General features: G+C 38.1%; 3 protein-coding genes across 9 annotated transcripts in view; 1 reads left to right on the top strand and 2 right to left on the bottom strand.

Annotated features, from left to right (window-relative positions):
- LOC115449042 (zinc transporter 2) overlaps window positions 1-8,797 on the top strand; it is a 36,883-nt gene extending 28,086 nt beyond the window's left edge. For 5 of the 6 annotated variants that reach the window (XM_030176772.2, XM_030176757.2, XM_030176734.2 and 2 more), the window contains 9 exons: window positions 1,140-1,306; window positions 4,351-4,455; window positions 4,538-4,658; window positions 5,451-5,630; window positions 5,955-6,048; window positions 6,512-6,667; window positions 7,140-7,271; window positions 7,755-7,863; window positions 8,325-8,797. In XM_030176772.2, coding sequence (XP_030032632.1) covers window positions 1,140-1,306; window positions 4,351-4,455; window positions 4,538-4,658; window positions 5,451-5,630; window positions 5,955-6,048; window positions 6,512-6,667; window positions 7,140-7,271; window positions 7,755-7,863; window positions 8,325-8,470 — 1,210 coding nt within the window. In that variant the 3' untranslated portion in view covers window positions 8,471-8,797. The remainder of the gene's footprint in view (window positions 1-1,139; window positions 1,307-4,350; window positions 4,456-4,537; window positions 4,659-5,450; window positions 5,631-5,954; window positions 6,049-6,511; window positions 6,668-7,139; window positions 7,272-7,754; window positions 7,864-8,324) is intronic. The other variant, XM_030176742.2, reaches the window with a different exon arrangement.
- LOC115449024 (myrosinase 1) lies at window positions 8,796-17,737 on the bottom strand. Its single transcript, XM_030176699.2, has 11 exons — window positions 16,746-17,737; window positions 16,348-16,445; window positions 15,521-15,713; window positions 15,067-15,238; window positions 14,567-14,771; window positions 14,123-14,217; window positions 13,507-13,698; window positions 13,185-13,295; window positions 12,645-12,886; window positions 12,053-12,200; window positions 8,796-9,038 (listed from the first exon to the last, which is right to left on the bottom strand). Exons 1-10 carry the CDS (start codon window positions 16,784-16,786, stop codon window positions 12,053-12,055), a joined length of 1,497 nt encoding a protein of 498 aa, XP_030032559.1. The 5' UTR covers window positions 16,787-17,737; the 3' UTR covers window positions 8,796-9,038.
- A 190-nt stretch (window positions 17,738-17,927) lies between these two features.
- Window positions 17,928-22,676, bottom strand: LOC115449031 (myrosinase 1). 2 transcript variants are annotated; one of them, XM_030176713.2, is made up of 10 exons: window positions 22,590-22,676; window positions 22,341-22,438; window positions 21,467-21,659; window positions 21,025-21,196; window positions 20,617-20,821; window positions 20,196-20,290; window positions 19,435-19,626; window positions 19,200-19,310; window positions 18,688-18,929; window positions 17,928-18,327 (listed from the first exon to the last, which is right to left on the bottom strand). In XM_030176713.2, exons 1-10 carry the CDS (start codon window positions 22,628-22,630, stop codon window positions 18,180-18,182), a joined length of 1,497 nt encoding a protein of 498 aa, XP_030032573.1. In that variant the 5' UTR covers window positions 22,631-22,676; the 3' UTR covers window positions 17,928-18,179. The 2 variants fall into 2 exon arrangements, with proteins under 2 accessions (XP_030032573.1, XP_030032583.1); XM_030176723.1 differs by having other exon boundaries at window positions 22,623-22,651.
- Window positions 22,677-23,062: the final 386 nt, after the last annotated feature.

The following is a 23,062-nucleotide window of genomic DNA, read 5'->3' as shown; positions in this document are numbered from 1 at the left end:
ATAATAAAACCATTTCTATATTTTAGGACGTACCGAATTTTGGAATGTGCCTAAAGGCTGATAATATCAAAATTTGTTTACATCAGTCGTTTATAAAACTGCGTTATACAATAGAACTCTTATAAATAAGCAATAGGAGCGCGCGCGCACACAAACAAGAACCATTGTTCCATTTCCAACAATCACTATTACGCACAAATTGGTTGATAATATTATAATAGGCGCGTTGCTGTTATTTGCTCGTGTTTACTAACCACGTGAACTTTATGAGTTTCCTTCTGTTTTTCTGTTTACGCTTCTGCGTTATTTTGATGTTTGTAGTGTTCTAGCATTTCTCGCGGTCTTGTAAACATTGTTATTTAAAACTTGTAAACCGTTCGTGAAATATATTTTGCCAGCTTATTTTTAAATTGACACTTATGTTCTTAGGTATGGTAACTTGACTGTCAAAGAAATGGAAATCGATTAGGTTAAACACTGAGTTATATGATCCTGAAATTATATTAGGTACGTGTGGTGTTTTAGAAAACAAGCGATGCAATCTGCTATCTTCGATGCTTTTTGAAATATAAAAAACGTTAACCTTCGCGCCGTATTCTCGTATGTTAACGTATTAACAATATATTTTGCTTTGCGGTTTTATTATTTTTCACAGAACTCCACAAACGTGTCAGCACAAAATGTAGTTTGTTTATGCCATATATTAAAAATTTATCGATATACATACATACTTTAGCACGTGGAGTTAGTTTTTTATTAAACTAGAACAGTAGTTTTTCATTAGTATTTTGTAAAGCAATATTTGGAAGAATCTGAATAGTACAATACGTCGAACGACTGTTCCACCAACTGCTGGTTGAGTAAAGAAACTTAAATTCTCATTAAAGCAGTAGGATAGTAGCTCCACCGCTTAGGTTTTGTCAGGCTACTCTGGCTTTTGCTATACTTTGTATTAGTTGAATGTACTTCTTTCTACAGCTATATACTACTTTTTATTATTGCCTTTAAATGTGCGACAAAACGAGTCATATCTTTTGTTCCTAAGCCTGAAGAATAACAGCAGGTCCATTTCCAACCATGGAGTTAGTACCTATATACATATGAATGCTGTTATTATATTATACTATCTTTGTTTCCAGTTTCAAAGATGGCAAAGGGTCATACGGCACAGACAGCCCGGCGCGCGGCAGACGGGTGATCTTCTGCGTACACGGCAACCCCTCTACTGGCTGTTGTGCTGTTATCGAAACCAGCGCTGATGGAGACGACATCGACAGGAGGAATGGCAGCATCTCAGAAGCTGAAAGTGAGTATCATTATCCGTTAAGTACCTAAGTAAATAGGTGTACTACTATAACTGAACAAAATATGTCGCTCCTACAGAATTATAGAAATTTAAAAATGTTATGATTATGATGAGGTCGTGCAATAACATAATTGTTAAATTGTTTTTTGGTAGTTATTGAAGGCGGTTTATTTTTTTGATAATTTAATACCATTTTTCTTAATTGTTAAAAGTTATTATAAAATATTAGTAAACCAAATTTAAACAAATTTTATTGCCTACTTTGAAATACTGATATGCAACAAATTAGTATGCCATGCGTCTGACGTCATAATCTTCGAGCAGACGCGGAAATTACCACACAATGACTTATGAATGATGGTGTGTTACGAGTTTCTTACTAATTACGTATTCTAACTACATGTACAGTCAGCAACAGAAGTCGTTGAACATAATTTGTTTCCAATATTTCCTAATCATTATCATTTACCATAAGTTGCTGATTAATTTAAAAACAAAACAACTTGTCATAATTGAACTACAAAAGTAGCTGAACGCTGTCAAACCATTAACTGCTAAACATTACTAGCGACAATTTTTATGATCTGTAATAAATACAAATGTGGCTGAAATTAGCAGATTCTTTGTTTTATATGCAAGCTTTTTTTTTTCTATTCGTTAAATTGAACCCGTCAAGCTTCAAGACACCAATATCGCGAAGCGCAGCGCACCGCGTTTTTACTATCAAAACATTGTCGAATAAATACAACAGTCCAGGATGTTAATTAAATTGTTATTTTATAACATACTAGCTTTGGCTCGCTACTCTGCCCGCGTGAAAAAGTTTTTCAAAGATAAAAGTCGTGCTTTATATTTACCCTGCATAGAAAGTAGCGTGTAGGGCTTAAGAGTAATGTAGCTTAGTGAAATATTTTCAAAATCAGTTAAGTAGTTCCTGAGTTTAGCGCATTCAAAGAAACAAACCCTTTAGGTTTATATAATAGTATATATTGAAGTTAATAACCAGAATTATACATTTTTAAGTATGAACAAAACATCATAATATATTAGAAAGTAATATTATAACATTAATAGGAATAGGTTAATTACATTTTAAACATCCTATTTTATAGAGCACTGGCCGGTTTAAAAACAAATGTGTAAATTCAAAATTATTCTGACAGGAGATTCTCCTCGAAGGTTTCAACGAAAACGTCAGATTAGTTTTCATATTTTTAATGGTGTACGAGCTTTTGCCCGCGGCTCCACCCGCGATATAAAGTTTTTCGGGCTAAAGTTTTCCCTCATAAAAGTCACGCTATATATTTTCCCGTAAGCCTATGTTCTTCCCAGGGTCTCAAACTGTCCCCGTACCAAATTTCATCTTAATACGTTGGGTAGGTTTTGAGTTTAACACGTTCAGGCAGACAGATGCAGCGGGGGACTTTATTTTATTATATATTTATGTAGAACTTTTTAAGAGGAACAATCCCATCATACATCATTGTTGCATAACTTTAACCGTTTAAGCAGCGCACGCAACAGAAGCTCTCAAAACTAATAAATTTTGTCCGTTTTTGCAACATGTTTCATTACTACTCCGCTCCTATTGGTCATAGCGTAATGATATATAGCCTATAGCACTCCACGAACAAAGGGTTATCCAACACAAAAATATTTTTTTCAGTCTGAACCGGTAGTTCCTGAGATTAGCGCGGTCAAACAAACAAACAAACTTTTCAGCTTTATATAATAGTATAGAAGTATACATTCAATAATGAGATTCCTCAACTAATGCATTGTCAAGCTATAAAATGTTAAGCGACTTTTGTAACATTGAAATGATAACCTTAATCTGTACTCGTCTTTGGTAAGTGATTTGTGGTTCGTTTCAATGTTCAGGTGTTTCGTAAATTAGTATTTGTTCATCGACTTTTGTTGCTGATCGTACCAGGCCATAGGAAAGAAAAAAAAATAAGACTCTTTTCTATAATCGTTAGCACCTTTTTCATACGGGCACAGCAAAGTAATGCCACTGCTGGTAAGTGGAGTGGGGTTCAATAGAATGTCGACTGACCAGAGATGATTACCCCTCGACAGTCGACACAATTATGCCGGCCTGTTTGAATCGGATATACTCAGTCTGATTTCGGAATGCGACATACTTACGTGGGCTCCTATGGCGGGTTTTAACATCTTGTGTACTGTGGTTACTTCGTTTTGGCGATGCTCTTTTTAATGTCAGCAAGTGTGTACATAGTAAACTAGACCGGCATAATTCTGGCAATCGTCGAGATAGTTTTTACAATTTGAGACACATAATTGTGATTGCGTGACTACCAAATTTCGTGTTACTCGTAATTCTCTGTCGTTGACCTAATCTCTTTAAGAGTGTGTCAGTAGTTTTGTATTCAAGATGGCCATGACACTGCGTATCTACCTAATGTAATGTGTTTATAAGCCTTGCATAATAATAATGTAAACAAATATCTACCAAAGAACCACGGATCAATTATATATTAAAACAAAATCATGCAATTTCCTCACTATCCCTAACTATAATTTTACACATGGTGACATGACACCAGATATCTTAAGTTTTTGTAATGAACACATTAAAAACGTTATTTATTCCTTTGAATGTCGAGACAAGCCCGCCATTCGCCTGATGGTAAGCGATACGACCGCCCATAAACAGTAGAAACACCATCCAACACCTTGAGTTACAAAGTATTGTTTAGTATTTCACTGCGCTCGACATCCTAAGACATGAGATGTTAAGTCTTATGTCCAGTAGTTACACTGGTTACAATGTCCTTCAAACCGGAACACAACAGTGACTATACACTGCTGCTGGGTGGTAGAAATAGACATTGTGGTACCTACCCAGGCGGACTACCACCTACCACCATTACAGTAAAGATAATTAGATTATTTTAAAATAAGCCATTAATTTGATTATCTCTAAACGTCGGCCGCTGAATACTCTTTAAGTTTTGTTTTGTTCATATCTCAAGGTAATTTATGAGTAATGCTTGTGACGAATATTTTTATTGTATTTCCAGGGCATTGTCACAGATCCAGGAATGAAGAAATAGACAAACGCGCCAGAAGGAAACTGATCATAGCGAGCGTATTATGTGTTATATTTATGATAGGTGAAATCGTAGGTGAGTTAGAATATATAATCCGATAGTATTCACCAGAATCATCCTGGAAAACTTATCTAATCATCACCCCTGTGATTTCCAGGTGGTTATTTATCAAACAGTTTAGCGATAGCGACGGATGCTGCGCACTTGCTCACAGACTTCGCCAGCTTTATGATATCGCTGTTCTCCCTCTGGGTAGCGGGCCGGCCAGCCACCAGACGGTAAGTAGACCCTGCCTATAATCCGTTTGCCAACACTTTCAATACCGTATTTCAATAAGATTTAAGGATGAGATAGTAGTCAGGCCTCTGTGACGTAGGTGTATAACTAATGCCAATGCTTTGAGGTTCCGGGCTGGAATCCTTAGTCGGGCATAGTGAGATTTGGGTTTTTCTGGTCATTATCTATCCGGTGTCTAAAATTTGTGCCCAATATGGCGATAGGCCATACCATGGGACAGAACCACTTTGGGAACAGTGGGAGCCGTGGCTGCTGTCTATCCCTTCAAAGGTAAAGGGGTAATGTGTGTTTATTTGTTTCTTTAAGATACTTAGTACAATGTAGGAAAGCCTTTGAAAACACATTTGGTGATAATGAATTATAATTTAAACTCACCCAATGGCGCTTGGAACATATTTGCTTTACCACGGATTACCATTATTCCATTTTTTTATTCATTGTCACTATTATTCAAATTAAAGGCGGCAACAGATTAAAAAGAAGTGTGAAGTCTCCAATAGGATCGTGATTCATGGAAGGGTCTTGGGGAGGTCTTTGCCCAATAATGGGACATCATAGCTGATACAATACAACAAGTCTCCAATGTTTTCCACTTTATCCAGATGTTAAAAATATTTCAGTAATCACAATTTACTAAGTAGTTAATTTGCCCAACAATGGGACATTATCGGTTGATAAAATACAATACAATAAGTCTCCAAAGTCTTCCACTTTATCCAGGTGTTAAATTTCAGTAATGACCATTTCCTAAGTAGTCAATCTGTCTCTTCCAGGATGCCGTTCGGCTGGTATCGTGCCGAGGTGATAGGTGCCCTGACCTCGGTCCTGCTGATCTGGGTTGTGACAGGCGTGCTGGTCTACATGGCGGTGCAGAGAGTGATATACAAGGAGTTCGAGATAGACGCCACCGTGATGTTGATCACGTCGGCCGTTGGTGTCGCCGTTAATCTTGTGTGAGTGGTGAAGATGATGATAAAGTGGGTGAACTGATGGTGTACATTGACTGGATTGCAAATAGAGCATTAGTGGAATTTAATAGCATCAGGGAATTTTTTGGGACTTTGATAATGATTGATTATACAAAACAATATTAAACTTACTTTGTAGAAGTTTACTCTGAAATAAAACTAACTAACTAACTTCAGTGTTATTGAGGATTATAACAGCTTACAGTTTTCCACTATAATAATAAGTTGTTCGGTGGTTAATAATTAGTACAAATTATACGTCAGATCTTGTTCAGTTTAGGCAGATTAAGTTGAGGTATTGTGTCGCAGGATGGGCCTGACGCTGCATCAGCATGGACACAGCCACGGCGGCGGTGGACACGGTCACTCGCATGGCAGCTCCAACCCAGTGCTCAACAACAAGGTACCATATTCCACTGGTCCACTATACCGTAGCTGACTAATTTTTGAAGGCATTTATCATAACCTAATTAAAAAAGAATTTTCAATATTTACACAATAAAAAATAAGTTATAAAGCTTTGTAATATGGTGGAAAGAACAACATAACGAACTGTGACGTCACCGGCTGTAACGCTGTATGCGTGGGAAAGAGAAAGCGCGATAGCTCATTACGCTCTGACAACTCGTGGTCTCCGCCAAATGGCCACGAGTTGGCAAGCTAAGTGTCAGACGCTTTCCAGCTAGATGGAGTGACCTTTACGTAAAGCATAAAACTGAGAAAATTGCCAAATATTGGAGAAGAACTATGTCCAACAGTAGAATGGAATAGAAAAGACGATAGTCATGACTATTCTAGCATCTTCCTACCTATTCCATAATATTTGATGTGTTTGTCTGGTAATCGCTAACATTGTCTCGTGACAGAAGGAGCGTCCGGAGTCCGACGTGGAGAGTTCCAGCTCGCACCAGCACGAGCACCACACCGAGAACATCAACGTCCGCGCCGCCTTCATACACGTGCTCGGGGACTTCCTGCAAAGCTTCGGCGTGCTCATCGCTGCCATCGTCATATACTTCCAGGTGGGTTGCTGCTTGCTGCTACTGGGAAACTGGGAGGGGGGAGGGTCATTTTGTATTTGGACGGTCATATAAATAAATAAAAATCTGTTACCAATTGTATATAGGACTTAGAAACTGCTCAACTGATTCCGTTTTTGTTGTTTCTAATTATCAGATAAGGTTAGTATCGATGAAGGATTATGAAAGAACAACGGGAAAAGTTAGCAATTTGTGTGATATTTTTGTTTTGTTTGTAAACGCAAATCTCCGAAATCTCCAAAAAGATGAAAGGTAGTTTACATAAAATCCGGTCTATGGCAGGGCATCTGCCGGACCCTCTAGTATGGTAGAATTTGCCATGCTGTGAACTCTTGATTTGTTACTAGAGGGGATATCAAACTGTTTATCTGACGGTATACGAGGGTCAAACAAACTACCCTCGAAGGTATCCAATCAAATGAAAACAATTGTATTGCTCAACTGCCCATTCCAGCCGAGTTGGAGTCTGGTGGACCCGATCTGCACGTTCCTGTTCTCTGTGCTGGTGCTCATCACCACCTTCAACATCATCAAGGACACGCTGCTGGTGCTCATGGAGGGTTCGCCGCGAGGAGTTGACTTCCAGGTATACTTACATCCAAAAAGAGAACTGATGGTAACATATTGGAAAAATATTGAAGTTGCTGAGGATTGTAATTGACATTTATCTGAGGTAGAGTGATGGTGATGGAAAAGCTAAAAGTATTATGTATATGTATCGATGTATAGGTAGTCGTCATATATAAAATTCGACGGTAGAATTTTAACCATTGGACGATCACTAGTATTTTATTAAAGTATGTGATTCTTAATAATGGTTCAAACACGGTGTTTAAAGCTATGGTACCGGATTCGTAACTCACTCGTACAAAGTAATAGTAACTTTTCCGAGGTAATAGAAAGGTAGATTTATAAAGGCTGATGTTAAATATATTTTTTTCTACACATTAATATTTTGTTATTCTGTGAATGACATTATTTATTTTAAGTTTATTATGGTATATTTGTGTTCCTAGGATATCTCTGGGATGGCAATGATTATAATGTTTTGGTTTTGTGTTGTGTGCAGGAGGTGGCGAACACGTTCCTGTCGCTGGCGGGGGTGGTCCGCATCCACAACCTGCGCCTGTGGGCACTCTCCCTCGACAAGACCGCGCTCTCTGCACATCTCGCCATCCGTAAGCACCACCTCCATCACCAATACTACTACCACCACCACCTAATGTCAGCCTTGTATTATATACTGTCCCACTGCTGAGCACGGGCCTCCTCTACTACTGAGAGGGAATAGGCCTTAGTCCACCACGCTGGCCTAGTGCGGATTGGTAGACTTCACACACCTTCGAAAATTCCTAATAAAGAACTTTTCAGGTATGCAGGTCTCCTCACGATGTTTTCCTTCACCGTTAAAGCAAGCGATAATTCACAAAGAATACACACATAATTTTTAGAAAAGTTAGAGATACCGTTGGGTTTTGAACCTGCGGACATTCCTCTCGGCCGTCCGTTCCACAACCAACTAGGCTATCGCCGCTTGGCTTGGCTTGGCTACAACCACCACAATAACAATATTTTATTACATCATGGAGACAATACACGAAATTTACTTTATTATTAACACAATCGCATACCATTCCAGGTAGCGGAGTGAGCCCGCAGAAAGTTCTAGAAGAGGCCACCAGGTTGGTCCACGAGAAATACAACTTCTTCGAGATGACACTCCAGATCGAGGAGTTCAGCGACGGAATGGAGGAGTGCAGCCAATGTAAGATGCCTCAGTCGTGAACCAGTAGACAGATGATTATGGAGCGTATACAGGGTGCTACAAGGTTGATTTTTCAACGTCAGAACCCATCAAATATAACCTGACTGAATGGAGATGTCAATTAAAATATTTATCCATACAAATTCAATGTTATTTGTTGGTGTTATAATCCTATGTACTGACGATTGGAAAATCAGTCCTAAATGATTTTATGCTATTTATAATCGGGACCAAAAATATTTTTTGGTTATGTTATGTAATATTAATCTATGTACTATGTTATGTAATTGATATTGTAAAGTTTACATTACATATTACTGATATGGTATTAAAAGAGAATACCAATTATGTATATTATTTATTTTCACACAAATTCCTATATTCATACTTGGTATAAATATTAGGTTATATAAAGTAACACAATTTTTTAAACTGAAATTATTCGATGCCAGTATTATTATTAAATTTATGATCCCAATTTTTTTTATTAGAAAAAAAAAGTAAATCATCTTGTACAATATTTTACACAATATGGCTACAAATCTTATTGATATAGTATCAATTTACATCACTGCTTATGACCCGAATCTGAAACAAAATTGTAAATGTTATTTTTCCACCACAAAAATATTTAAAAAAAATAGTGACACATAGCGTAACCATTCAATGCATAAAGTGGCAAGTACTTACAAAATACACAAAAAATCCAGCTCCATAATTAGCTGATAATGTAGTCTATAGACTGTAGTTATTAGTATTGCAGTATATTCAATAGCTATAATAGTTCATCATACCGACTCATAAGACAGATAGCATTGACTGATCTCAATTCCTATCTGAAGTTCAATGTCAAAAATAAACTAAGTGAATAGTCATGGCGCAGCACAAGAAAGAACGAGTTTCGCAATTTTTTAGCCCACTATGTCTTCTATGCTTATGTCAAACTATTGTGATTAATTATATTTCGCGGTCGATCGAAAGATAGCTATTTAGATCGTTTGTTATAATCGACTGATGGCCCTAATCGATTGTTAAAACCGGCTTGAAGTTATCAAACGATGTTGCACGTAGCTAACTTCATGGCGGACTAAAACACTGACAAGAACTACTTCATACACATTGCTTCTTATTATTTGTAATATATACTATTATATAAAGCTGAAGTTTGTTTGTTTGTTTGTTTGAACGCGCTAATCTCAGGAACTACCGGTCCAAATTGAAAAATTATTTTTGCGTTGGATAGCCCTTTGTTCGTGGAGTGCTATAGGCTATATATCATCACGCTATACCCAATAGGAGCGGAGCAGTAATGGCTAATCTCAGGAACTACCGGGCCAAACCGAAAAAATATTTTTGCGTTGGATAGCCCTTTGTTCGTGGAATGCTCTAAGTTATATATCCTCACGCTATGACCAATAGGAGCGGAGCAGTAATGGCTAATCTCAGGAACTACCAGTTTGAACTGAAAAATTCGTTTTGTGTTGGATAGCCCTTTATTTGTGGAGTGATATAGACTATATATCATCACGCTATGACCAATAGGAGCGGAGCAGTAATGGCTAATCTCAGGAACTACCAGTTTGAACTGAAAAATTCGTTTTGTGTTGGATAGCCCTTTATTTGTGGAGTGATATAGACTATATATCATCACGCTATGACCAATAGGAGCGGAGCAGTAATGGCTAATCTCAGGAACTACCAGTTTGAACTGAAAAATTCGTTTTGTGTTGGATAGCCCTTTATTTGTGGAGTGATATAGACTATATATCATCACGCTATGACCAATAGGAGCGGAGCAGTAATGGCTAATCTCAGGAACTACCAGTTTGAACTGAAAAATTCGTTTTGTGTTGGATAGCCCTTTATTTGTGGAGTGATATAGACTATATATCATCACGCTATGACCAATAGGAGCGGAGCAGTAATGAAACATGTTGCAAAAACGGGGACAATTTATTAGTTTTGAGAGCTTCCATTGCGTGCGCTGCGTAAACGTTATGCAACAATGATGTATGACGGGATTGTTCCTCTTAAAAAGTTCTAAAAAATATATTATAAAACAAAGACCCCCACTGCACCTGTCTGCCTGAACGTGTTAAACTCAAAAAACTACCCAACGTATTAAGATGAAATTTGGTATGGAGACAGATTGAGACCCTGGGAAGAACATAGGCTCCCGGGAAACTACTACTTTTATAACGGAAAACTTCAGCCTGAAAAACTTTATAACGCGGGCGGAGCCGCGGGCAAAAGCTAGTGTTTGAAATAATTAAGATAGGTAGTTTGATAAAATATAAATTAAGTTTTTTTTTAACTGGAACCATACATCTCACTGCACCTGATGGTAAGCAGAATGGTTAGTGTCGACTGATGAGATATGATTGCCCTAGTTGTTAAAATTGTGCCGGCCTGTTATAGGATATACACAGGCTGATCCCAACACGTGGACCACTATGGCGGGTTTTACAATTTGTACCGCTATCCGGACGAATTAAAATTAAAACAGCAAAGTTAGATGAGTATTAAATTAACCATCCCGTTTAGGTAACCAACTGCAAATCCTGAAGGACTACTACCACGGCGATGGGAAGAAGCAAGTTGCTATAACTGATGATTAATACGCGAATAAGATAGTAAGCCCTGAATACCTTCTAGTCGAATTAAAGTTACGTCGGCCAATCTCAACAAAGGTGGTATTATAGTGCACAAGCGTGTTCGCAATACACAAGCATTCTCTTCCTTCACTCTCATAGTCCGGTGAGACGGTAATCTGACATGACAGGAGAGAGATCAGGCGCAGGACCGACGGCTTAAAGTGCTTTCCGTGGCACGGGGGTATCACACCGACAACTTCCTGACTCCGAGCTGCGACTGAGTAATTTTAAGATGAAAAGACCATGTTTAATATGGAAAGACCACGAGTCTGGCAAAGTTATATTAGATTTTCTACTCAGTCTCATCCCGGAGTCTGGAATTTGTGCTCGATATGGCGATAACCTCACCCCCTGTCACATGAACGGAATGCACACGACGGAAAATGGGTGCACCAGTTGCGCGTCTGCCTACCCCTTGGGGAATAAAATGCGTGAGTTTGAATGTTATCGATAAGCAATAACGTGACTCATTGTATACTTAGTACTTACAATAGATGAAGATATTTTCATTGTGAAGTATTATTTTTTTTGTAAGTGCGCGGCAAAGTGCCACACTGCACCTGATGGTAGGTGGAGTAGGGTCCAATAGACGTGATTACCCCTTGACAGTCGACACAATTATGCCGGCCTGTTGGAACTGGATATACAGAGGCTAATCCCGGAACGCGACACACTTACGTGGGTCAGTATGGCGGGTTTTAACACTGAACCGGTCGGTTGACCCTCGGTCGCTGTCCGAGCGGATATAAAATATACCCTACCACCAGCAAAGTAATTCATTGCCAGTGATTTAAAAATACCATACAAATCGATTCAAACAGGCCGGAATAATTGTGACGACTGACGACAGATAATCACCTTTCGACCGACACTTTCTCTGGACCCCACTCTCCTTACCATCAGGTGCAGTAGGATCATTTTCCCATGCCTATATAAAATATAACCTACCTATTTAGTGACATCGTAGTTGTAGTAATTGAAGTTGTCTGGGATGCACTTGGTCCTGGCGACTGTGGAGTAGAAGGCGGCGGAGAGGCGAGCCGACCGCGTCAGGTTCGAGGACTTGTAGTCCACCTCGAACAGACCGAAACGCTCGCTGGAAGGAAATATTTAAAGGTCCTGAAGTCTTGGATACTATTATGGGGTTTGCTCAGTATCAACTCGAAATCTGGAAGTATGCCCAGTAGATGGCCACGTCAGGGTCATCTCAGTAATTTAGCAGTTAACATGTACCATGGCGCGATGAGGGTGCATAACAAAACCTTGAAAGTGGAAAGAGACGTGATGATATTACAGAATGAATTTGGCTCAACTTTTACTCTGTCATAACTCCAGGGGTCGGCGCAGATATGCCATGATGATGATGATAATATGAAAAAATTTAGCTATGGCTAAGAGTAGCACAGATAATTTTTTCACTGTCAAACTATTATCGACATTGTCTTCATTGAAATGATATTCAAAATCCAATAAAACAAAAATAAAAAGCACTTCATTGTGTCGGTAAACTAGAAAAATGAGTAAATAAATTCGAACTTACGAGTAACCCCTCATCCACTCATAATTGTCCATGAGACTCCAGTAAGTGTACCCGAACACATTGCAGCCGTCCTTGTATATGGCGTCGTGTAGCGAACGCAGGTACGCCTCGATGTAGTTCACTCGCTTCACGTCTTGCAGGCCTGCTTCGAATGGTACGCCGTTTTCTGTGATTATCAGTAACGGGTTGTTGAACGAGTTCTTCACCCAGTTCAGAGTTTTTCTGAAGCCCCATGGCACCACCTGGAGATAGATCGGCTAATTAATGTAATTTAATTTTTTTTACTCCAATTGTATCTACCTAGATTCGTACACGATAAAGGAAGTCAAAGGAAGGCAACTGATTACATAACTTAATAAAAATTATGAAAAAATTTGGAGCTAATAACCATTCCATAATAAATACAAATTGATTGACCTTCCCACAAGGAGTTCTTCCCACAAGGAGCGACGTTTGAATATAACATAAAATGGATACATACACAGGATGTTAAAAATCATTACCCTTGCTTTGCCAGAATAAGTAATAAGTACAACTTACTCTAAGCCATGTGGAATTTGTTTTCGGCCACGACGGGTTCTGGCTTATCTTCACTCCCATGTCGTCATCGAATGATGGCTTGGTACTGATTTTGCCAGATCCTTTACTCACCTGAAAACAGGTTTTTGCCTCTAAGAGACACTTTCAATTTGCCTATTGGTAACTGTGCTTTTATATTTTATTAGTAGACATTTTTCAGGAACGCTATCCACTAGTGTTATAAAGTAACACTCCTCAAAGCTTCAAATAACTTCGGCGTTGTATTGAATTCCGCTCAACAATGGCAGTGTAAATACAACTCCAAGACGGCACAAAAACTTACCAAGTACGTAGTGTAGTGATTCAATCCCAAGAAGTGATAGGAATTCTTTATCATATCCACCTCTTCTGGCGTGAAAGACGGCAGGCGAGAGCGGAAGAAGCCCTGGCGTTTGGAGTTGCGGTCTATTGACTCTCTCATCACTCGTGGGTAGTCCCCTTCTTTGGACAAGATCGGATGGCTGAACCAGCCAAACTGGAAGAGAGGTCATTTTAATACTTTAACAATTTTAAATGTATAAGCTTTTTATATACTGTGGATAATACATTTATATCGGTTAAATGAACATATTGAATTGAATCAAAACAGTGTTCATTTGCTGTGTCCTTAACCACCAAAAAAGGATTTTTTCCATCAGCCTTCTCTAGTGGAGTTAATAGAATAATCCTTAGATAATTTTGGAGACTTTTGTATTCCAATTCCCTCCTTACTTTTAATACATTCTATTAACTATTGGTGCTGCATACCAACACATTAAGGTGGTTTGATCAATGCTACTAATCTGATTAGGTCAACTACCTCGGAATCTTGTTTTCCCTAAACTTAAATCAATGCTACCAATCTGATTAGCTCATCTACCTCGAACTCTTGTTTTCTCTTGACTTAATGTTTTGCTTACTCTAAATTGCCTTGCGGTCTCCGCGGCTTCCTGATCGTCTGCGGACGTCGTTGCCGGTTCAAGCCAAGACAAGTCCAGAGTGATTCCTACCGATGCTGCAAAATATAATTAACATATTACCCATACGTATAAGACTGATTAAAACCTTTCACAGACACATAAAAACCATATACTCTTTGTTTAAATCGTTTGGGTTAAAAACGCATGTATAGCCATTGTCCTTGAGCGTTGACCTTGGGCGTTATACAAAATGTTCACAAGATGGCGGTAGGCGTAACTACACAGCCACGGTATTATTACTCAGAACAATGTACCTATTATTCGAATTATTGGTTATCAAAATATTAGGTATGTCAATGTTACGTTTGAAAATGTTATGTACTGTAGGTACTGTACTTTAGCTGTCATAGCTTTTATACTTAATTATTATAAAGGTAAAAATACCTTTAAGATGACTAAATTCCCTCTGAAACATTCTGAAAGTCATGCCGTGTGCCCTCAGCACGTTGTGGCCGCAGAGATAATCTTCGAACCCGCTGGAGCGGCTTCCAGGGGCATCGTAACCTCCATACCCGTCGTGGCAGAAGGATAAGGGCTCGTTAAACGTCAACCAAGTGTTAACTTTGTGGCCGTAGTTTTCAAACAGCACCTACGGTGAAATTTTGTATGACAATGAGGTATTATACTTAGTAAGTACAGAGTATTACGTGTGTAGAGAGTTTCATTGAGTATATGCTAGTATGCAAAATAATATGATACTTCAATATCTTTCTTGGACTTCGTTTTATTCGTCATCATCCTTCTTTAAATAAAGAACCTCTTACTTTGATGTAGTTGAAAATGAAAATATCAACTCAGATATTAACTGATTTGATGATAACTATCCATCATGTAAGTTAAAATATTGGCCGTAAAAAGACAATGAGATTAATAGTGGAACTTACCCTAGCATAGTCGACGTAGTATTCAGCTATGGTGGGGTTGGTCCAGCCTCCCAAATCCTGCAGGCTCTGCGGCAGGTCCCAGTGGTACATGGTCACCACCGGGACTATGTTCTCCCTCAATAACGCATCGATCACGTTGTGGTAGTATTTCAGACCGTCTTCATTTATCTTGCTGTAATTAACAAACCTTAAAATGTAGTACGACTTTAATGATCCTTCTGTTTCTATAAATGCTTAAATTATTATTTTTGTAAATGGGAAAGTTTGAAGTTTAGCATACGGGATGTACCATAGATTGACATATAGTCTACTCATATCCTGAAATGTTAAAAAGTTGGACTTTCAATTCGAGAAAGGTGTTTCCTGCGTACAAAACTACTAGCAGATAGACCAAAATAGCTTTGAATTTGGAAAGTTAACTACCTGCAATAAATTCAATATATACTACACTTACTTTCTAAGGCCAGTGGGCAGTATCCTCGGCCACGAGATGGAAAACCTGTAGAAGGTGACGCCTAGCTGCTTGGCAATTTTCACGTCATCTTCGTACTTGTGGTAGGAATCAGTGGCGACGTCAGCATTATTGTGGTCGAACACCAGCTCCGGATGTTCATGGGTGTACCTGTCCCAGATGCTTTCACCTTTGCCTAGAACAGAGAAATATTAGTTGATCGAAAACTGGGTAGAAAAACTGATTGAAGAATCAATTTAAATAAATACCATGAAGTGATGAGATCTATAGGTATGTATTAAAGGATTCTCCATTACAATTTGATACGTGATGTCAGCCAACGCGTTCTAGACAAGCGTGATGAACTGAAGTCTAAACCTTCAGTAGTAGACAAAGTGTACACAGTGGGACAGTTATTATTAAAGAGCAGTGACTTGCTAATTGCCTTGTTTACTATAGCAACTGAGAGTTTATTAGATAAAGTTGTTGTCGGGCATCCATGACAGAAAAAAGTGGTTGGTATGCATTTTAGGTGGTCAGACAACCTAGTAAAGTCGCTACATCCAGACTGATCAATAGATCTAGAAGTCTTTGGTTGAAGTCTATTTTAGCAATAGACATCCTTTGGCTGGTAGTGATGACCTTTGCCATTCTTCAGATGGAGACTTTTCCGCCCTCACACACAACACTACAACTCCTGCAAGCCACGGTAAGTAATGGCACGCATTTTATGACACCGAGCAGTGAAGCTCGGCGAGTCTCAAGGAAAACTGATTTGTCATTCTTCAGATGGTTGGAAAGAGGCATTGCGATGATATTTTGTAACATACCTGACACGTTCCAAGCGCCTTCAGTCTGGAACGCTGCTGAGGCCACCCCGAAAGGAAACAAATTTGAAAAACATTGTTTCGGTGTTGCCTCGTGAGCTCTACAAACAATTAATCAATTTATCTAGACACAAATACGAAACTACACGGCCTAGTGCAGTTTACAGACAATACCACGGTTTCCATATCGAAATACTTTTACAAAAGTATGTCTCATCTGTACATAAATCAGATGATCACAATTTACAGTGAAATTTAATTCTGCCTCAAGACAAATAAAATTAAAATAGAGACGAAAATATGTTTTGTCTATTTGCCTAAACACAAACAACACAAAGAAACAAAGGTCAATTTTCCTTAATCACATTGAAAAACAAGTTGTAAAAATCTATGAAACACACCTGATAAACGCGCACAATATAAAAATTAGTAACATAGACATGTCAGGACGGGGGCTTCGCACTCTTCTACTGAGCTACTACATGCAGATAGCTCGCCACTGCAACCACTGTTTATACAGGGTGGGTAATTTTTCGTAGTTTTAAATTTGACAGCAAAGCTTATTAGTTAAGCAGAAGCTACGATGGTCGGTAGAACCGTTGAGTCTGTAAGGAATAATAGTTATTGGAATATGTCTAATATAGTAATTTCAGATAAGCGGGTTTAACTAAGCACCATGTGTGCTACCTCTAAACACTCTTGGGATCATTGATTTGCAGACTTTGCGGTGACTGAAGTATTGCTAAGACTTAAAAACTCGAAATTGGCTGAACTGTAATAAAAAAACATCTCAAATAATTCAGTAACTCCTAGAAAAAAATAGGTTAAAAAACAACGGCATAAGAAATAAGATATCACCAATAAATTAAACTATAGATTTATATACAAAAACATCATACCGTATAAACCATTATCAGTCGATGTGAACTGTGGAGTCATTGCCTGCGCGCACGCATGTTATGATTTATAATAATATTGTTGGTCATTATCGCAAATACAAACTAATAGGGTTTTATAAGTACACAGCTGGCCCCAGTTTAATCCCGGTTTTAGATAATTGTCTTTTCTATACTATTGCATGTATTAGCCAGCAATTTTCTAAACGTCACGATTGCTTTAAAAACTGTAGCAATATCCAAGATTTTCAAAGCTTTCACATTGCTATTGTCAGCGCGATCTATACGTCGTTAGTAATTATAATCAAAGTAATCATAAATCTTGATCTCTCTGAAGTTGGTTCCAAAATGATATTTTATTTTATCCACGAACATTCGATGCTTTTTCTGCAGGCAAGCAGCTAATTAGGAAAGACTGTTCAAATTATAATCCACATAATTCAATAATTGATTGATTTTTACAATTGCATTAAGATCTGTAGTCTATGAATATTATCGTATCATTTTTGTATGTATTGTTCACTCAATATTCAAACGTTTTTGAGTAGATAAATTGTTTTCATTCGAATATACATTACTTATCTAAAGTTTTTTTCATACGAGCACGACAAAGTGACCTCAGTGCACCTGATGGTTACCGTACCGAGGTCTAGATAGTGTCCATTGACGAGAAATGATTATCGGTCGCCAGCGAGCAAAGTAATGCCGTTATATTTGAATCCAGATGTACAGGTAGTCATTATTTAAGAAGATACAAATGTCCTATCATCAGCAACGCACTTAATATTTGGTACTCTAGATAGGTACGCATTACATTAACTTTATTGAATACAATTTTGAAAACCATGAGCCGAAGTCAAATTACAGTTGAATATTACAGTAACAGACTAGTATTAGATAAAGCATTAAAATAAAGTAGACAGTATTTAACAGCATATTTTAGTTAATAATATAGTAGTTGTAGTAATTGAAGTTGTCTGGGATGCACTTGGTCCTGGCGACTGTGGAGTAGAAGGCGGCGGAGAGGCGAGCCGACCGCGTCAGGTTCGAGGACTTGTAGTCCACCTCGAATAAACCGAAACGCTCGCTGGAACATTAATAGATGCTATTTAAGTACATATCAATTGAAATTAGGAAACGGAACTGCGAAATTTGCCAATACACGATAGGATTGAAGGTGGACTCAATCCTAGTTGAAGAGTAGTCCATTTATGCTTTAGACAAAGAATACAGGAAGAAAGAACATGAATACTTCATCATCATCAGCTGCAGGATGTCTACTGCTGAACATGAACATTAACTATTGTAGTTGCCTGTATCCAGCAATCTCCTGGGACTTTTATGAGGTCATCTGTCCATTTCGTGGGTGGGCAAATATTTACAATACACAAAGATATCATGATTTATCTTGTTACAGGTTTAGAGTCTTATATTAAAAGCTACTCACGAATAGCCCCACATCCATTCATAATTATCCATGAGGCTCCAGTAAGTATAAGCCATGACCCTGCAGCCGTCCTTGTATATGGCGTCGTGTAGCGAGCGCAGGTATGCTTCGATGTAGTTCACTCTCTTCACGTCTTGCAGGCCTGCTTCAAACGGCGCGCCGTTTTCTGTGATGAAGACTGGAGGATTGTTAAATGAGTTCTTTATCCACTTTAATGTTTTCCTGAAGCCCCACGGCACCACCTGAAGATCAGATCAGACCAGATGTCTGGTTTGTTACGAACCTTTTGAAGTCTCAGAAATATTTTTTTATAGTTTGTGATTTTCTTGCTAGAGATTTATTTAGCACTATTGAGTTAATTATAATTCTCTTCAGTTAAAATGTAAAAGCTTCCTACAGATACAATATCCCTAAATATAGGTACTTAGTTACTGTCACAGTACATGGCAGTAATTAATACGCATCAAGATTTCTCAATGTGCGTGATATTCACCGCCATGTATTATATTTACATTGATCCACGTGGCATTGGTCTTCGGCCAGGTCGGTTTCTGACTCATTTTCACTCCCATATCATCTTCGTATGATGGTTTGTTACTAATATTACCAGAACCTTTGGTAACCTGTAAAAAATAGCTCTTGTGTATTATGACCATATTCAAACGAAATGAAAGTTAGAAATAAAGAATAACAAAGAAAGAAAGGCTAAATAGTATTGAAAATTTGACTTGAAAAGTTACAACTTACTAATTTGGTAGTATAGTGATTCAATCCCAAGAAGTGATACGACTTCTTTATCATGGCGACCTCTTCTGGTGTGAACGTTGGCAAGCGAGAGCGGAAGAAACCCTGGTGTATGGAGTTGCGGTCTATTACCTCCCTCATCACTTGAGGGTAGTCCCCTTCTTCAGAAAGGATCGGATGACCAAACCAGCCAAACTAGAGGCAATAAAATTTTTGATTAATATTATTTAAATAATAATTAGACGCAAAAGCATTTGGTAGATTTTTTCTAGTGGTCTTTTGTATGCAAAAGGCTATCTGGAAAGTCATTACTGCAATTTCTATTTCTACTGCCAAACAACAGCATGTTGTCAATTAACAGCTGTGCATGCACTGTTGCATATGTAATGTTGTATTCCGCTTTGAAGAACATTGTAGCCAGAGTATAATTACTGGGCATGACTTAACGTCTTATTTTTCAGGATGTCGAGCGCAGTGGAGTGCCACACAGTATTTGGAATTTAAATTCTGCATGGTATTGGTGGTTCTTCGGTCATATCGCTTACCATCAGGCGTGCGACAAACCCGCCTCGTCATTCACTGCAATAAAAAAAAATCTCTTCGTCATAGTCCTTTGTAGAATAGTCGGTGCGCCCTCAGACACTGAAAGATGTTGGGTACTTAACATTTGTCAGGCACATTATGTCGGGTGAGGCTAGAAACCAGCTTTTTAGATGTATAACTTCGCTTATTTCCAAAATTTTAGCAAAAGTTTAAGCACTTACGGTGAATTGCCTTGCTGTCTCGGCAGCTTTCTGATCGTCTGCTGATGTCGTCGCTGGCTCTAACCAAACCATGTCCAGAGCTATTCCCACGTAAGCTGTAAGACATTTTATTAAATAAAACTGCTGATGGGAGATGGCAGGATATTATTTTCTATCATGGCGGAATGCAGATATGAATATGCTGCAAAACCCGCCGTATTTACTCCTGTATATAAGTTTCTTGCAAGAATCAGCCGGGTTATTCCAGTTTTCAATACGAGTGAGACTAGAATATACGTCCATGGTGAGTCTACATTGTTTTTATTCACTATTAACAAAAAACTCCTCCTCATGGAGGCGTTCAACATTATAATATCTAGACTAGAAAGTGAAGTTAATAAGTCTGCCATTCAGTCTGAAAAGTAAAACGAATGAAGGGTACCTTTAAGATGGCTAAACTCCCTCTCATACATTCTAAAAGTCATAGCGTGCGCCCTCAGTACGTTGTGACCACACAGGTAGTCTTCGAGTCCGCTGGAGCGGCTTCCAGGTGCATTGTAACCACCATACCCGTCGTGGCAGAAAGAACGGGGCTCGTTGAAGGTCAGCCAGTGACTTACTTTAATGCCGAAATTTTGAAATAGTAGCTATGAGAACAAAAAATAGATAACATTTAAACTGATAAAATTTCTTGTTTCTCAAAAACTAAGATATCTACCGATTGGCATATAGTGTATAAAACAACTTGGCTATCTTGGCAAAGTATTATGCCAATCCTCGTGACACGTGTAATTATTTTTCCATAGTGATTTAAAAATTATCATATAATAAAATAGAAAACATCACTCACCCTAGCATAGTCGACGAAGTAATCAACTATGATGGGGTTTGTCCAGCCTCCCAAGTCCTGCAGGCTCTGCGGCAGGTCCCAGTGGTACATGGTCACCACCGGGTATATACCAGCCTTTAATAACTCATCAATCAGCTCGTGGTAGTATTTTAGGCCCTCTTCATTTATCTCGCTGAAATAAATATTTCATTTAATTATATTACACACTCAGAAGCTATGCCTTAATCATATATTTTTTTTATTGGAATCGAAGGCAAATGAGGTACAGGTCTGTAATGCTAAAAGTAAAGCTATTTTACATTTATGTTACTTCATAGCCTCTACCAAATCACAGCATTTCTACCGTATAAGTCTTTCAGTACATATACATATATCGATGTCTTTCTCATTATTTTTGCTCAAGAAGTCAAATAGCAATATACATATTGCAATCAATATTTACTTTATTAATCCAGTAGGGAGAATCCTCGACCACGCTATAGAAAACCTGTAGAAGGTGACGCCAAGCTTCTTGACGTTCCTCACATCATCTCTGTATTTATGGTAGGAGTCAGTGGCGACATCAGCGTTGGTGTGGTCGAATACTAATTCTGGATGATTATGGGTGTACCTGTCCCAAATGCTCTCGCCTTTCCCTGGATCATGTAAAACTGGTTGATGAATTGCTCAGAAGATTGAGATAGACTCATTATTAGCTGAATGTATAGAAAGAAGTCGCTAAGCGCAACAACTAACTAGATGAATTGCTGTAAACAACAATAAAAATCCAATCGTATTTTTTTCTTTCTTAGTATCGTACACCGTTGTTTATACCTTAAACTGATTTTGAAAAGAGCAACACCAAAGTTTCTTGTTTTCCTTTCTTCTTTAGTGAGAACTGCTTTCCGAATTGGTGGTAGAGTTAATATTGACGGAATCTAGATAATGTATAATAATTTACAGGTAGGTTCCAAAAAAATATTTCATTTAATTTCAGTTCATTACCCGTAAGCGACGATCAGACTACTCAGAATTTCGAATTATCGCGCGCTACATAATGAATTGTGGTCGCTATCCTGACATATTTCTATTTCCAAATGATTTTAAAATGTTCCTAATATATTTCACTTACAATTATTACTTAATCAACTGATAATCATTATGTGTTGTCAATTCGAGTCACGGAGGGTGGGTGATATTCCGCTATTTTATACGTAATTCGGTGATGTAACTGTTCGTTGGTTTAGGTAGTAACCCGCTGAGAAACGAAAGAACGCGGGTTTGATTAAAACAGTTACGGGACATTCAGGTGTTGTTGCGGTAACTTATTAACATACCTGACATGTTCCAGGCGCCTTCAGTCTGAAACACTGCCGAGGCAACTCCAAAAGGGAACATATTTTCGAAACATTGTTTTGGTGTTGCAGCGTAAGCTCTAGAAATAAACAATCCATATATGTAAATTATGTAGGTAAATAGGCTAACTCAATATAACATTTCGTTGTCTCTTCAAAGCCTGATTAATTTTCACAAGCATCATAGTCAAACAAAACATAAATCAATCATAAAACAGCTAGAATGCAAACCTGATAACTGCCCATAATATAAATAATATTAACTTAGACATGGCGGCGGCGGGGGCTGCACACTATTCACTGAGCTACTGATAAAATAGCTTGCAACTTCATACACTAAATATACAGGTTGATACTTCTTTCTAATACCTCTAATATAGTTTGGTTTTCCTTTTAATTTTATTTAGTCTCTCATTTGCTTGGGTTCGTGCACGGTCACATCGTGGGATAAAAAGCTGGTGAAAATATCTTAATTAGCAATTTACCTATGAAAAATTATAACATCACCATATGCATTAGTAACTTAAAAACTTCGACAGCTCGAAGGGGTTCATTAGGGTTCTTTGCCTCGATTCATTCATTCATCTGATTAATAATATATTTATTTAGAAATAATGAGTTATATTCACACTTAAATAAGGTTTTGCAATTTTATTAAATTTCGAATATAAATCGTTTAATAGTTTAGAGTTATGTAATGAAAG

The sequence above is a fragment of the Manduca sexta genome, chromosome 25 (assembly GCF_014839805.1).
Source record: "Manduca sexta isolate Smith_Timp_Sample1 chromosome 25, JHU_Msex_v1.0, whole genome shotgun sequence".
NCBI classification, from domain to species: domain Eukaryota; kingdom Metazoa; phylum Arthropoda; class Insecta; order Lepidoptera; family Sphingidae; genus Manduca; species Manduca sexta.
Note: the sequence above shows the minus strand (reverse complement) of the source record. Positions and strands in the feature narration are given on the sequence as shown.

Bases quoted from the DNA above. Each gene is read 5' to 3' on its own strand.
- LOC115449024 (XM_030176699.2), bottom strand. From the start codon at position 16,786: ATGTCTATGTTACTAATTTTTATATTGTGCGCGTTTATCAG. The intron at 15,239-15,520 runs GTAAGTGTAGTA...TGTTAATTACAG, and splicing joins CTGCCCACTGGCCTTAGAAA to CAAGATAAATGAAGACGGTC. The intron at 13,296-13,506 runs GTAAGTTTTTGT...ACCTGTTTTCAG, and splicing joins ATCACTACACTACGTACTTG to GTGAGTAAAGGATCTGGCAA.
- LOC115449031 (XM_030176713.2), bottom strand. From the start codon at position 22,630: ATGTCTAAGTTAATATTATTTATATTATGGGCAGTTATCAG. The intron at 22,439-22,589 runs GTTTGCATTCTA...GTTTATTTCTAG, and splicing joins ATATTATGGGCAGTTATCAG to AGCTTACGCTGCAACACCAA. The intron at 18,930-19,199 runs GTAAATATAATA...TCTGATCTTCAG, and splicing joins CCAATGCCACGTGGATCAAT to GTGGTGCCGTGGGGCTTCAG.